This window comes from Vigna unguiculata, chromosome 1, assembly GCF_004118075.2.
Source record: "Vigna unguiculata cultivar IT97K-499-35 chromosome 1, ASM411807v1, whole genome shotgun sequence".
In the NCBI taxonomy this organism is placed as follows: Eukaryota; Viridiplantae; Streptophyta; class Magnoliopsida; order Fabales; family Fabaceae; genus Vigna; species Vigna unguiculata.
The window spans coordinates 42104414-42122071 of record NC_040279.1 but is presented as its reverse complement, the minus strand read 5'-3'; the positions used below and the strand labels follow the sequence as shown (position 1 = coordinate 42122071).

At 40.7% G+C, this 17658-nt stretch overlaps 1 protein-coding gene across 1 annotated transcript in view; it reads right to left on the bottom strand.

The window, feature by feature from the left end:
• Nucleotides 1-1212, bottom strand: part of LOC114191320 (ATP-dependent RNA helicase A-like) — a gene marked incomplete at its 3' end in the record, with an annotated part of 2798 nt that extends 1586 nt beyond the window's left edge. Inside the window, exons 1-2 of the mRNA XM_028080492.1 lie at nt 1099-1212; nt 247-495 (exon numbers count right to left, since the gene is read on the bottom strand). Of these exons, the coding sequence (XP_027936293.1) occupies nt 247-495; nt 1099-1212 (363 nt within the window). The remainder of the gene's footprint in view (nt 1-246; nt 496-1098) is intronic.
• Nucleotides 1213-17658: the final 16446 nt, after the last annotated feature.

Genomic DNA, 17658 nt, shown 5'->3' with positions numbered 1-17658 from the left:
AACCCTGAACCCTGAACCCTGAACCCTGAACTGAACCCCTGAACCCTGAACCCTGAACCCTGAACCCTGAACCCTGAACCCCTGAACCCTGAACCCTGAACCCTGAACCCTGAACCCTGAACCCTGAACCCTGAACCCTGAAACCCTGAACCCTGAACCCTGAACCCTGACCCTGAACCCTGAACCTGAACCCTGAACCCTGAACCCTGAACCCTGACCCTGAACCCTGAACCCTGAACCCTGAACCCTGAACCCTGAACCCTGAACCCGAACCCTGAAACCTGAACCCTGAACCCTGAACCCTGAACCCGAACCCTGACCCCCTGAACCCTGAACCCTGAACCCTGAACCCTGACCCTGAAACCTGACCCTGAACCCCCCTGAACCCTGAACCCTGAACCCCCCCCTGAACCCTAACCCTGAACCCTGAACCCCCGAACCCTGAACCCCTGAACCCACCTGAACCCGAACCCCCTGAACCCTGAACCCTGAACCCTGAACCCTGAACCCTGAACCCAACCTGAACCCTGAACCTGAACCCTGAACCCTGAACCCTGAACCCTGAACCCTGAACCCTGAACCCTGAACCCTACCCGAACCCTGAACCCGCCCTGAACCCTGAACCCTGAACCCTGAACCCTGAACCTAACCCTGAACCCCTGAACCCTGAACCCTGAACCCTGAACCCTGAACCCTAAACCCCTAATACCCTAAAACCCTAAACCCTAACCCTAAACCCTAAACCCTAAACCCTACTACCACCAGAAACCCTAACCCCAAACCCCAAACCCCAAATCCCAAAACCTGAAACCCCAAACCCTACACACGAAACCTAAAACCCTACACCCGAAACCCCACACCCGAAATCCCACACCCGAAATCCCAAACCCTAAACCTGAAACCTGAAACCCTAAAACTTAAACCCAAACCACAAACCCCAAATCCCAAAACCCAAAACCATACACCCTACACCCTACACCTGAAACCCTACACTAGAAACCCCATATCCAAAACCCTAAACCTGAAACCCTAAACCTGAAACCTTAAACATGATACCTAAAACCCTAAACTTGAAACCCCACACATGAAACCCCAAACCTGAAACCCTACACCTGATACCCGAAACCATACACTTGATACCCGAAACCCTAAACCCGTAACCCTACACCTGAAACCCCGAACATGAAACCCTAATCCAGAAACCCTAAACATGATACTTGAAACCCTAAACCCGAAACCTAAAACCCTACACCTTACACCCGAAACCCTAAACCCAAACCCCAAACCCCAAATCCCAAAACCTGAAACCCTAAACCATACACACGAAACCCGAAACCCTACACCCGAAACCCTAAACCCGAGACCTGAAACCCCAAACCTTAAACCCAAACCCCAAACCCCAAATCCCAAAACCTGAAACCATACACATGAAACCCTACACCAGAAACCCCAAACATGAAACCCTAAACCTAAAACCCTAAACCCGAAACCCAAAACCTGATACCTGAAACCCTAAACCCGAAACACGAAACCCTACACCCTATACCTGAAATCCTAAACCCAAACCCCAAACTCCAAATACCAAAACCAAAAACCCCCAACCCTACACACGAAACCCTAAACCCGATACCTTAAACCCTAAACCCGAACCCCTAAACCTGAAACCCCAAACTCAATACCTGAAAACCTAAACCCGAAACCCTACATCCTACACACGAAACCCTAAACCCTGCACCCAAAACTCGAAACCTCAAACCTTGAACCCAAACCCCAAACCCCAAAACCCGAAACCCTACACCCTACACCCGAAACCCCAAATACGAAACCTTAAACCTGAAACCCTAAAGTTGAAACATTAAACCCGATACCTGAAACCCTAAACCAGTAACCCTACACCTGAAACTCCAAACACGAAACCCTAAACCTGAAACCCTACACCTTACACCCAAAACCCAAACCCCAAACCCCAAACCCAAAATCCCAAAACCTGAAACCCTAAACCCTACACACGAAACCCAAAACCCTACACCCCAAACCCCAAACCCTAAACCTGAAACCTGAAACCCTAAAACTTAAACCCAAACCACAAACCCCAAATCCCAAAACCCTACACTCTAAACCCTACACTAGAAACCCCAAACCCAAAACCCTAAACCTGAAACCCTAAAGCTGAAACCATAAACCTGATACCTGAAACCCTAAACCTGAAACCCCACACATGAAACCCCAAACCCGAAACCCTACACATGATACCTGAAACCCTACACCTGATACCCGAAACCCTAAACTCGTAACCCTACACATGAAACCCTAACCCTAAACCCTAAACCAGAAACCCTAAACCTGATACCTGAAACCGAAACCCGAAACCTGAAACCCTACACCTTAATCCCGAAACCCTAAACCCAAACCCCAAACCCCAAATCCCAAAACCTGAAACCCCAAACCATACACACAAAACCCAAAACCCTACACCCGAAACCCGAAGCCCTACACCCGAAACCCTAAACCCGAGACCCGAAACCCCAAACCTTAAACCCAAACCCCAAACCCCAAATCCCAAAACTCGAAACCCTACACCCTACACCAGAAACCCTAAACCCTAAACCTTAAACCTTAAACCTTATACTCGAACCCTTAAACCCGATACCTGAAATCCTAAACTCGTAACCCTACAACTAAAACTCCAAACATGAAACCCTAAACCCGTAACCCTACACCCTACACCCTACACACGAAACCCTAAACCCAAACCCCAAACCCCAAATCCCAAAACCTGAAATCCCAAACCCTACACACGAAACCCAAAACCCTACACCCGAAACCTGAAACCCTACACCCGAAACCCTACACCTGAAACCCCAAACACGAAACCATAAACCTGAAACCCTAAACCTGATACCTGAAACCCTAAACCTGAAACCCTACACCCTACACCCTACACCCGAAACCCTAAACCCAAACCCCAACCCCCAAATCCCAAAACCTGAAACCCCAAACCCTACACACGAAACCCGAAACCCTAAACCTGAAACCCCAAACCCCAAACCCTAAACCTGAAACCCTACACCCTACACCCTACACCTGAAACCCTAAACCCAAACCACAAACCCCAAATCCAAAATCCTGAAACCCTAAACCCTACACCTGAAACCTGAAACCCTACACCCGAAACCCTACACATGAAACCCCAAACACGAAACCATAAACCCGAAACCCTACACCTGATACCTGAAACCCTAAACACGAAACCCTACACCCTACACCCTCCACACTACACCCCAAACCCTAAAACCAAACCCTACACCCGAAACCCGAAACCCTACACCCAAAACCCGAAACCCGAAACCCCAAACCCTAAACCTGAAACCTGAAACCCTAAAACTTAAACCCAAACCACAAACACCAAATTCCAAAACCCAAAACCCTACACCCTACACCATACACCCGAAACCCTACACTAGAAACCCCAAACATGAAACCCTAAACCAGAAACCCTAAAGCCGAAACCTTAAACCCACTACCTGAAACCCTAAACCCGAAACCACACACATGAAACCCTAAACACGAAACCCTAAACCAGAAACTCTACACATGGTACCCGAAACCCTACACCTGATACCCGAAACCCTAAACCCGTAACCCTAGACCTGAAACCCCAAACATAAAACCCTAAACCAGAAACCCTAAACCTGATACATGAAACCCTAAACCCGAAACCTGAAACCCTACACCTTACACCAGAAACCCTAACCCCAAACCCCAAACCCCAAATCCCAAAACCTGAAACCCCAAACCCTACACACGAAACCTAAAACCCTACACCCGAAACCCCACACCCGAAATCCCACACCCGAAATCCCAAACCCTAAACCTGAAACCTGAAACCCTAAAACTTAAACCCAAACCACAAACCCCAAATCCCAAAACCCAAAACCATACACCCTACACCCTACACCTGAAACCCTACACTAGAAACCCCAAATCCAAAACCCTAAACCCGAAACCCTAAACCTGAAACCTTAAACCTGATACCTAAAACCCTAAACTTGAAACCCCACACATGAAACCCCAAACCTGAAACCCTACACCTGATACCCGAAACCATACACTTGATACCCGAAACCCTAAACCCGTAACCATACACCTGAAACCCCGAACATGAAACCCTAATCCAGAAACCCTAAACATGATACTTGAAACCCTAAACCCGAAACCTAAAACCCTACACCTTACACCCGAAACCCTAAACCCAAACCCCAAACCCCAAATCCCAAAACCTGAAACCCTAAACCATACACACGAAACCCAAAACCCTACACCCGAAACCCTACACCCGAAACCCTAAACCCGAGACCTGAAACCCCAAACCTTAAACCCAAACCCCAAACCCCAAATCCCAAAACCTGAAACCATACACATGAAACCCTACACCAGAAACCCCAAACATGAAACCCTAAACCTAAAACCCTAAACCCGAAACCCAAAACCTGATACCTGAAACCCTAAACCCGAAACACGAAACCCTACACCCTATACCTGAAATCCTAAACCCAAACCCCAAACTCCAAATACCAAAACCAAAAACCCCCAACCCTACACACGAAACCCTAAACCCGATACCTTAAACCCTAAACCCGAACCCCTAAACCTGAAACCCCAAACTCAATACCTGAAAACCTAAACCCGAAACCCTACATCCTACACACGAAACCCTAAACCCTGCACCCAAAACTCGAAACCTCAAACCTTAAACCCAAACCCCAAACCCCAAACCCGAAACCCTACACCCTACACCCGAAACCCCAAATACGAAACCTTAAACCTGAAACCCTAAAGTTGAAACATTAAACCCGATACCTGAAACCCTAAACCAGTAACCCTACACCTGAAACTCCAAACACGAAATCCTAAACCTGAAACCCTACACCTTACACCCAAAACCCAAAACCCAAACCCCGAACCCAAAATCCCAAAACCTGAAACCCTAAACCCTACACACGAAACCCAAAACCCTACACCCCAAACCCCAAACCCTAAACCTGAAACCTGAAACCCTAAAACTTAAACCCAAACCACAAACCCCAAATCCCAAAACCCTACACTCTAAACCCTACACTAGAAACCCCAAACCCAAAACCCTAAACCTGAAACCCTAAAGCTGAAACCATAAACCTGATACCTGAAACCCTAAACCTGAAACCCCACACATGAAACCCCAAACCCGAAACCCTACACATGATACCTGAAACCCTACACCTGATACCCGAAACCCTAAACTCGTAACCCTACACCTGAAACCCTAACCCTAAACCCTAAACCAGAAACCCTAAACCTGATACCTGAAACCGAAACCCGAAACCTGAAACCCTACACCTTAATCCCGAAACCCTAAACCCAAACCCCAAACCCCAAATCCCAAAACCTGAAACCCCAAACCATACACACAAAACCCAAAACCCTACACCCGAAACCCGAAGCCCTACACCCGAAACCCTAAACCCGAGACCCGAAACCCCAAACCTTAAACCCAAACCCCAAACCCCAAATCCCAAAACTCGAAACCCTACACCCTACACCAGAAACCCTAAACCCTAAACCTTAAACCTTAAACCTTATACTCGAACCCTTAAACCCGATACCTGAAACCCTAAACTCGTAACCCTACAACTAAAACTCCAAACATGAAACCCTAAACCCGTAACCCTACACCCTACACCCTACACACGAAACCCTAAACCCTAAACCCAAACCCCAAACCCCAAATCCCAAAACCTGAAATCCCAAACCCTACACACGAAACCCAAAACCCTACACCCGAAACCTGAAACCCTACACCCGAAACCCTACACCTGAAACCCCAAACACGAAACCATAAACCTGAAACCCTAAACCTGATACCTGAAACCCTAAACCTGAAACCCTACACCCTACACCCTACACCCGAAACCCTAAACCCAAACCCCAACCCCCAAATCCCAAAACCTGAAACCCCAAACCCTACACACGAAACCCGAAACCCTAAACCTGAAACCCCAAACCCCAAACCCTAAACCTGAAACCCTAAAACTTAAACCCAAACCACAAACCCCAAATGCCAAAACCCAAAACCCTACACCCTACACCCTACACCCGAAACCCTACACTAGAAAACCCAAAACTGAAACCCTAAACCCGAAACCCTAAAGCCAAAACCTTAAACTCGATACCTGACACCCTAAACCCGAAACCCCACACATGAAACCCCAAACCCGAAACCCTACACCTGATACCAGAAACCCTACACCTGATACTCGAAACCCTAAACCCGTAACCCTACACCTGAAACCCCGAACACGAAACCCTAAACCAGATACCTGAAACCCTAAACCCAAAACCTGAAACCATACACCTTACACCCGAAACCCTAAACCCAAACCCCAAACCCTACACACGAAACCCAAAACCCTACACACGAAACCTGAAACCCTACACCCGAAACCCTAAACCCGAGACCCGAAACCCCAAACCTTAAACCCAAACCCCAAACCCCAAATCCCAAATCCCGAAACCCGAAACCCTACACCTGAAACACTAAACCCGAAACCCCAAACATGAAACCCTAAACATGAAACCCTAAACCCGAAACCCTAAACCCGATAACTGAAACCCTGAACCTGAAATCCCAAACACGAAAGGTTAGAACAGAAATACAAAAACTGTTTGTCACCATTAGTCCCTTAGCATCAATGAACATTTATAAAAGAGTATGTGTTATTAAGACTATATATTCATAATGATAGAACAGGCTGACGGTCAATCAAGTAATCGTCCAAAGTTCTCCATAATTGATAAGAACTAAATTTTATAACATTCAAGTAACTCTATATATAAAGGTATGAATATGAAGATCAATTTAAGATTTCATTTAATCCTCGAGAAAGTTAAATATTATTTTAAGTCGTAATCGTAATTACGGTTAATATTCAATATTATTTGGCATGGTTAATTATAAATTATTTTGCATAATTAATTATAAATGCAAAGCAATTTTTAAGACATATACTTCACTATCATTATTCAAAAGTTAGAACAAGATAAATTGTTTTTATTTTAACAAAAATACCTACATACCAGGCAGTCTTCTAGATTCTACCGAAACCCCAAACATCAAACCCGAAACCTGAAACTCGAAACCCGAAACCCCAAATTCGAAACCCCAAACCCCAAACCCAAAACCCGATATTCGAAATTTCAAACCCTAAACCCGAAACCCGAAACCCGAAACTTGAAACCCAAAACTAGAAAACCGTAACCCAAAGCCCCAAACCCGAAACCTGAAACCTGAAACCTGAAACACGAAATCTGAAACCCGAAACACGAAACCCCGAACCACAAACTCGAAACCTGTAACCCGAAACTCGAAACTCCAAACCCTAAACCCTAAACCCGAAACCCCAAACTCGAAACCCTAAACCGAAACCCAAAACCCGTAACCCGAAACCCGAAATTCGAAACTGGAAACTCCAAACCCCAAACCTGAAACACGAATCCCGAAACCAGAAACTTGTATCTCGAAACCCTAAACCGGAAATCTATAACACGAAATCCGTAACCCGTAATCCGGAAGCCGAAACTCAAAACCCGTAACCAGAAACCAGTAACCCGAAATCCCAAACCCTAAACCCGAAACCCGAAACTCGAAACCCCAAACCCCAAACCTGATACCCGATATTCCAAACCCTAAATCCGAAACCCAAAACTTGTAACCTGAAACCCGAAACCCTAAACCCGAAACTCCAAAGTCGAAACCCCATCCCCCAAACTAAAAATCCGAAACCGGACACTCAACCCGAAACACGAAACCCGAAACCTGAAACCCCAAACCCCAAACCCTAAACTCGGGTTTCGGTTTTAGGGTTTCGAGTTTGGGGTTTTGGGTTTAGGGTTTAGGGTTTGGAGTTTCGAGTTTCGGGTTACAGGTTTCGAGTTTGTGGTTTGGGGTTTCGGGTTTTGGGTTTCGTGTTTCAGGTTTTAGGTTTGAGGTTTCAGGTTTCGGGTTTGGGGCTTCGGGTTACGGTTTTCCAGTTTCGGGTTTCGAGTTTCGGGTCTCGAGTTTTCGACTTCGGGTTTAGGGTTTGAAATTTTGAATATCGGGTTTTGGGTTTGGGGTTTGGGGTTTCGAATTTGGGGTTTCGGGTTTCGGGTTTCGGGTTTGATGTTTGGGGTTTCGGGTTTCGGGGTACTGGTTTTGGGTTACGGGTTTTGGGTTTGGAGTTTCGAATTTGGGATTTTGGGTTTGATGTTTGGGGTTTCAAGTTTCGGGTTACGGGTTACTGCTTTCCGGTTTAGAATTTCAGGTTAAATATTTCTATTTTCGGATTTTGGGATTTGTGTTTCGGGTTTTGGGTTTGGGGTTTGGGATTTCAGGTTTAGGGTTTCGGGTTTAGGGTTTGGAATTTCGTGTATCAGGTTTAGGGTTTGGGGTTTGGGGTTTCGAATTCGGGGTTTCGGGTTTCAGGTTACAGGTTTTGGGTTTCAGATTTAGGGTTTGGAATTTTGGGTATCGGGTTTGTGGTTTTGGGTTTTGGGTTTTCGGATTTAGGGTTTGGGGGTTTCGGATATCGGGTTACGTGTCTCAGTTTCCGGGTTTCGAGTTTCGGCTTTCGGGTTACAGGTTTCTGGTTTAGGGTTTCGAGATACAAGTTTCCGGTTTCAGGATTCGTGTTTCAGTTTTGGGGTTTAGAGTTTTGGGTTTTGGGTTTCGGGTTACGGGTTTTGGGTTTTGGGTTTCGAGTTTGGAGTTTCGAGTTTGGGGTTTCGGGTTTAGGGTTTAAGGTTTGGAGTTTCGGGTTTTAGGTTATGGGTTTCGGGTTACAGGTTTCGAGTTTGTGGTTTCGGGTTTCGGGTTTCGGATTTTGTGTTTCAGGTTTCAGGTTTGAGGTTTCAGGTTTCGGGTTTGGGGCTTCAGGTTACGGTTTTCCAGTTTCGGGTTTCGGGTTTTGGGTTTAAGTTACGGGTTTTCGGCTTCGGGTTTAGGGTTTGGAATTTTGAATATCGGGTTTTGGGTTTGGGGTTTAGGGTTTCGAATTTGTGGTTTCGGGTTTCGGGTTTCGGGTTTGATGTTTGGGGTTTCAGGTTTCGGGTTACGGCTTTGCGGTTTAGGGTTTCAGGTTAAATGTTTCCGGTTTCGGGTTTCAGGATTTGTATTTCGGGTTTCGAGTTACGAGTGTCCGATTTCGGGTTTCAGGTTTCGAGTTTCGGGTTACGGGTTTTGGATTTGGGGTTTGGTGTTTCGAGTTTGGGGTTTCAGGTTACTGGTTTTGGGTTTCGGGTTTAGGGTTTGGAATTTCGGGTATCGGGTTTTGGGTTTGGGGTTTCGGATTTCGGGTTTCGAGTTTTATGTTTGGGGTTTCAAGTTTCGGGGTTCGGGTGTCGAGTTTCGGGTTATGGGTGTCCGATTTTGGGTTTTGGGTTTGGGGTTTCGGGTTTTGAGTTTTGGGTTTCGGGTTTCAAGTTACAGGTTTTGGGTTTCGGGTTTCGGGTTTGGAATTTCGGGTATCGGGTTTGGGATTGGGACTTTGGGGTTTTGAGTTTCGGGTTACGGTTTTAGGGTTTGGTGTTTCGGATTTTGGGCTACGGGTTTCGAGTTTTGGCTTTGGGGTTACGGGTTACGGGTTTCGGGTTACAGGTTTTCGGTTTAGGGTTTCGAGTTACAAGTTTCCGGTTTCAGGATTCGTGTTTCGTGTAACGCCCCAAATTTTGGGATGTCACAAAACGTTAGAAAATTTTTGCGTTTAGCGGAAAAGGTAATAAACATTTAAAATGTACTAATAAAAATTTTAATTGAATTTAAATTACATAACTCAACTCTTCACTTTGTCAAAAACTTCCAATAATATTTGTGATCAAAAGAAAATTACATATACTTTAGTATTTGATTAAAAACAACTAAACAAATTATAAAAACTCCCGAGTTCACCCCAGCCTCTCGTCGGTCTACTCCAAGCCAAAAGCATCTGCATTATCATCTGCTCTCGTATAACACACACGTTATACGATCATCGCACATACAACAAACACACAAACAAACAAATAGGGGTAAGCTAACCCATAAATAATGATATTCATAAAATAAATTCCCAAATAAAACATGTCCAATAATACTCAACATCGCATTCGAGTAACACTTAACCAAAATGCAATCAATCATGCCAAACCAAGCATAACATCACTTTCATCTCAATTCTTCACATATAGTAATTATAATCAATCTTTGGTTTTCCGCGGCCTCTCACCCCACAACAACATCTAGTTTCCTAGAACAGATGGTTTGATGTGTCCTGCTTAATGCAGTCAGACTGTCTCCCTTATCCCTCAAGGAATTATGAGTAAAAACGTCGATGCATCCACATCGGGCACTATACTCGCAACGAGCCGAAATAAGGAGAAAAGATCTTTCCCCTCCCCACTGCTTCACATAGGCTAGAGGGTACAACACTCGAACCAATCCTCTACCACTGCTTCACACAGGCGAAGAGGACCCCTTTCCACTGCTTCACACAGGCGAAAGAGTCCTCACTGGACTCCTAGGTACGGAAAACCTCACACAACATTTAATTCCACTAAGAGCTCTTCAAGCAAGGCAAACACTTCCAACATGCCATACATGAGAATTTATATATTGTCAACAAAGTACTCACCATCACATCACGCATGGGAAAATAAAGTTTCATCAACAACCCATCAACTTACTAACCAACATATTCAAGAACGAACTCAACGAGTAAGATTCATTCAAATACATGCATAACATCACATACAAGTAATTATCTTCAAACAACCACTTTAAATCCATAACCATGTAACCTATGAAAACCAAGAAGGACCACTCATCTCATAATATCCCACCAACACATTAACACATAAATAATTAGTAACACCAAATGAAAAACACCAACCAAAAATATGAGAAATTAAAGAGAACCAAAAATTTAAAAGAACGAAAGAAAAATAAACCAAACATCCAACATCTTCACTTAATCTCTCTCTCCACCTACCTGCGTGCATACGGTCCCATCTCAAAAATAAACGTATACACATGCTATGCCTGTACTCGGAATAGCATAGAAAGAGGAAGAAAGAGAAAACTATCACATGATACATTTAAACGCATGGAACAAAAGGCTCCACTCACGCACACATGCACCAACCTAACCTTCTCAAAACATGAGAAACCTATATAATAAACATAATGTACCCCTACGTACAACAAAACATTAACATATATTTGTGGCCAACCAATTCCAAAGTTATAACCCATACCTTTACGTGAGAGAGAATAGAAGAGAAGAAAAGGAAAACTAAAGTATGAACCCATTCACCACCAATCATCATGTGCCCATGAACCATGCTACGTGAAAGAGAATGAAAAAGGAAGAAAGAGAAAAACCTTTACATGTGGTTAAATTTAAGGAAAGAGAAATGTAATTGTACATGTGGACCCCATGCATCACTAAGATATGCACCACACTACCATCATGAATGATGCGGAAACTTACTCTGACCAAGGAAACCAATGAACCCGAGTGTGTTGCCACCCATGGCCCTCTCTCAATTAGCTCACCACAGTTTAACCAAATTTGAAGCATGTAGTGTAGTATGAAACAATAGAATCCTAAAGAAAGGGTCTGCACGAAGAAGAACCAAAACCACACCCCCAACATCCCATCACCGACTCCTCAACGAAAACTTTCACTACCCCATACACATGCACACCTCCATGGTTCCCTATATATAAAAAGGGTTTATCTATGAAAACCAAAAGCTTTGAATTATCCTGACCAAATTTCTCTCAAAACCACAAAACTTACACGAACCTGCAACGCGACACATGAAACCTCACACTCTGCAAAGTAAATAAAATCCCCTAAAATGGCAACGACTCCATGAAAAGATACGGTATAATTAAAGTGACCAGAGTACAACCCCTAATGAAACCAACCCTCACCTTTACGAGTCTCTGCACCAAAATAACATAAAGAAAAGACTTGTGTAGATGAAAGGAAAACCTCACTGCACCGTGAAAGTCACGAAAATATCACCGAAACATATCCGCTCACAGCAAAACAAACCCCACTGACCTAGTTCACAGTTAACAACAAAAATATACTACAACCCCAACATATAGGTACAACACATCAACACCGTTCAAAGAGAACCCACCACACTTATGATTCATAAAACAACAAAACATTAAAAACGAATCATCAATTACTTTCCAGCACCGTGGTATACACATACATAAGAGAAGAACACAGAAAACCATAGTTCAAACCACAAAAGAGAAGAGGAATGAAAAAGTTCAGCTTCAAACAACACAGAAAATAAAGTTAACTTCTCCTACCTCTGGTAGTAACCTTGATCTTTCGTTTCCTAATTCCAACCCTTCACGTCTTCCTCTTGAATTCCTCATCTCACCCTCTTCTCTCTCATGCAGCATATATCTTCCAAACCTCGTCTAAGTTTTGTAGGTTTTAAAAGAAAACCCTACTCCGTTTTCTTTTGTTTTTATACATACGTTTTTAGATAATATATATCGTTTTTATTCACTTAAATATATGGCAGCAAAGATTTACAACAGATAAAAAAAAAAACAGATTTTTGTAGCTGCAGAGAGATTAAAAAAAACAACAACCATATATATATATATATACTGTATCAAACGTGGAAAAAGTGGCTTTCAATAGCCATGCACGTGAAGTGAATGGAGAAAGTAGCATGAAATTTTCCGAAAATCTCTGCACCATCGTGAATGAGGAGAGAGAAGATTATTATTTGAAAAGTTTCGTGGGTCCCACCACACTTTAAATGAGAAAAAAAAAACATTTTAAACCAACAACTCCGAAAAGCAGCCAACCAGGATCGAACCACAATCCGTGTACACACAACACATACCACAACCATTAAGCTACACACTTATTCACGATTATGTGCGCGCTTATTACATTATAAAACCTCGTTTCAAACAAATCATAATTAGATTAAATTAAATAAACAACAACTTAGATCACTCAATTAATAATTATTTTCTATTTCATAATTTAATAACCTAATTAAATTAAATAAATCAATAATATTAATCAAGCCATTAATTTTTCTCATGTGTCCCCTTTAGTATAATTTTTCCGGGGTCTTACATTTCGGGTCTGGGGTTTGGAGTTTCGGATTTCGGGGTACGGGTTTTGGGTTTCAGGTTTGGGGTTTTGAGTTTGGGGTTTCGAGTTTAGGGTTTAGGGTTTCGGGTTTCAGGTTTTGGGTTTCCGGTTACGGGTTTCGGGTTATAGGTTTCGAGTTTGTGGTTTGGGGTTTCGGGTTTCGGGTTTTGAGTTTCGGGTTTCGGATTTCGCGTTTCAGGTTTCAGGTTTCAGGTTTCAGGTTTCAGGTTTCAGGTTTCAGGTTTCAGGTTTCGGGTTTGGGGCTTCGGGTTACGGATTTCGGATTACGGTTTTCCAGTTTCGGGTTTCAAGTTTCGAGTTTCGGGTTTCGGATTTCAGTTACGGGTTTTCGGCTTCGGGTTTAGGGTTTGGAATTTCGGGTATCGGGTTTGGGGTTTCAAATTTGGGGTTTCGGGTTTGATGTTTGGGGTTTTAGGTTTCGGGTTTCGAGTTTCGGGTTACGGGTTTCGGGTTTTGACTTTGGGGTTACGGGTTACGGGTTTCAGGTTACAGGTTTCCAGTTTAGGGTTTCGAGTTACAAGTTTCCGGTTTCAGGATTCGTGTTTCGGGTTTGGGGTTTGGAGTTTGGAGTTTCGGATTTCGGGGTACGAGTTTTGGATTTCATGTTTGGGGTTTCGAGTTTGGGGTTTCGAGTTTAGGGTTTAGGGTTTCGGGTTTCAGGTTTTAGGTTTTGGGTTACGGGTTACGAGTTTCGAATTTCGGCTTTCGGGTTACGGGTTTCAGGTTACATGAGTTTCTAGTTATATATGCAGTTAAAACTATAATAGTTTTTTTTTATGATTAATCTTTGTAAAAAAATTTAATGTATAAATATTTGTTAAACATGAACATTATATTGTTAAAGTTTATGAATAGAAAAAAAATTTAACATAGTATTTATAATATTACTTTTGATTATTCAAATTATTTATAAAATTGAACTTCAATTAAATCTAAATGTATTCAAGATAAATCAAAATACGTAAATAAAAATATTTAGAGAGGGTCTTTAAAGATGTTTAAAAATGTTTTTTTATTATTATTATAACTAACAAGATGTCATTCAACTTAAATATTTTTATGTTTTTCTATGTATACACCATATTCCCTTAAAATAATGTCACATTTAGATTTTTTTTTTCAATGTACGTAAATTATTTACTTTACAGACTTAAATAATTACGGCACATATCATACTTTAGTTTACAAAAATTATATACAATTTAATAGAAAAAAAAATTGATGCATGTGTTTGAACTTTTTTTTCATACTTTTAAACTAACATCAATTTGAATTGTGGAAATATGTGAAATAAAAAAAATGTTATAAAAAAATATATTAACTGTTCTTGTAGAAGAACAAATAAGATAAGTTAGGCACAAGCGTCACTTTACCATGTAGTCCGCTATCTCCTCAGTTGGCCTTTTCCCGGTCGATACATGTTAGCTTGGACCCAGGAGGGGTTACCTGCAGAAGAGTCTCCGAAGCTCAAGTAAGTCAAAGTTCTCCGAAAGTCAAATCAGTGATTAATGAATGCGTACCTTTAAATGATGGGGGCCACGGGTATTTATAGAGCATTAATGACGTTTGACCATTCCATCGGCTGGGCCTTGACTTGGGCTCTAGGTGGGGCTTGTCTCATTGTTACCAAAATCATATAAGTCATGGCTTTTAGAGACTTAGGAAGAACTAGTGGAACTATGAATAATACAAAGAGGAAAAATTTATGGGTGACAACACGGGTTTGTCTAGCCTGTTTTGACTGTCCAACCCGATTTAATTCGTTCTATTCTTCACTTGCCAAAATTTAATTGCACCAAGCTAGTTTGCCAGTGAAAAACGGGTTAGAATCTGTAGTTTGCCGTGCCATAGGACTGGCTAGCGGGGTGACCCGCCATTTTTGTAAAAATTATTAATATTGTTATTTTTTTTAGATTACTTTCAAATTTTTATATATATTATGTTTATAATATATATATATATATATATATATATATATATACTAATAAATAAATATTTAGAGCATATTTAATTATCTAAGTATTTTTTAAGTTTCTAATTTATCAATTAATATCTTTAATTGGATAAATTAAAATAATTATTAGATTTACATGTTAAATTACTCTATTATTAAATTAATGTCATGCATCTTGCATGTTATCATGTTAATGACATGATTGCATGTTATAAATAAGCCATTCTTAATTGCAAAGCTACTACAATTTTTATTTAGCAATTTTATGTGAACAACATACACCATAATTGACAACTCTAAGCGGACGACACCATGAAACGACATGTAGCAGAACTTTTTACAAAATTGAGAAACTCTGCAATGAAGGTTATCAAACTGAAAGTGTCTCGGTGCATATTTCTTCAACCCAAGAACGAGAGGGTCCTTCATGTCATACAATTGGGCAACGTCGAACCAGGAGACCACTCTTCGTGGATGAGGTAGAAGCTCTTGTGCGCACTGTTGAATTACTTGGAGTTGGGAGAGGTATGATGTTATCAATTATATCAGTATCAGTTTACCTGTATGTGGATAACTGACTTTCTAATAACATTTATATCATCAAGGAGGTGGCGCGAGGTTAAGCTACGAGCTTTCTCGGATGCAGACCACAGGACTCTTATGCTCTATTCGTTTGAAAAGATTTAACTGTAGCCGCATATTAGCAAAGATGGAAAGAATGTGATTTCTTATGTTCACATGCAATGATTTAAGAGGGAAGTGGACGACGGAATTGTGAAATTATCACCAAAATCCATCTTGCTCATGAGAGCAGATTTGTGGTTATTTTATGCACTTTTACCATATTCTCCCTGACTTTATTAACTTTACGTGAAATCATTTGAGATATAGTGTAATTTTAGCTTGTTTTGAGGTAAGTTATATATATATATATATATATATATATATATATATATATATATATATATATATATAAAATAAAAATAAAAATAAAAATATTAAATTAATAATAATTATCATTAATATTAATATTAGTAGTAATAAATAATAATATATTAATTTTAATTTTAAGGGCAAAATTGTAATCTTGTATTTTAATACATTAAAACTTTATATTTTATCTATCACATCATTCAAATCACTCACAAAATTTCATAAACTTTACTCCTAAATCTACTCACTTTCACCTTCAAATTCCTTAAAAAAAACAACATACACTTCCCCCTTTAATCAACTCAAATTCATCCTTTCACTCTCCCTCAAATTCATCTTTTGAAGTGAACAGAGCCTTAGAGTTCTACATGTATGATAGATCTTTGTTTTGTGTTTTTCTTACTACAATTCTTATTAATACTAATTTGATGTAATTCTAATTTGATATGACAGGATAAATGAAACACATTAGTGCACGCGACAAGAATTTCCCCTGAGCGAAGGAGGGGTGAGCCCATACCTCAGGAGCTCTTTGATAGAGTCTTAACTGCTTATACTCTTGGATAGAGTCTATATGGATAGAATCTAGAAGACAGCGTGGTATATCGGTATATTTGTTAAAATAAAAACAATTTATCTTATTCTAACTTTTGAACAATGATAATGAAGTATCTGTCTTAAAAATTGCTTTGCATTTATAATTAACTATGCAAAATAATTTATAATTAACCATGCAAAATAATATTGAATGCTAACTATAATTATGATCATGACTTAAAATGATATTTTACTTTCTCGAGGATTAAATGAAATATTAAATTCATTATATATAGAGTTACTTGAATGTGATAAAATGTAGTTCTTATCGATTATGGAGAACTTTGGATGATAACTTGATTGGCCGTCAGCCTCTTCTATCATTGTGAATATATTGACTTAATAATACATATTCTTTTATAACTGTTCATTGATGCTAAGGGACTAACGGTATCAACCAGTCTTTGTATTTTTGTTCTAACCTTTATCTGAATATGATGTATTTTATGTATATGTTTTTGCAGGTATTTAGATGGAGGTGTTATTATGTTTAATATAAGCATTAACGACAAGGAAGTTATACGAATTTTACGAGCTAACTGAGTGCTTTAAACTTATGAATATTGTGATGTGTAATCAAAACTTTTTTTATTAATAGAACCTTTAGTTATGAGGGCTATTGTGGGTCTAGGTATCAATCTTATATTTCACAGATAGAATTTGTGAGAATCAACACAATGTCTACTGGTATGCATAGCAAAACTCTCAAGGGTTATGTAATTATGAATTGTAGTATTAAAATTTTTTAACTAACTATGATTTTATTTTTAAAATTATCTTAGAAATAGAAATAACAAAATGGTAGATAGAGATGATTGGGATAGATGATTTTAAATCATATATGAGATGTAATTCTAAAAGAGAGAGAGAGAGAAATAGTCATAATATTTAATTGAAAATAAAGGGATAGTAAGTAATTTTTTGTAATTTTACTCATGAATTTTATTTTAGGATATA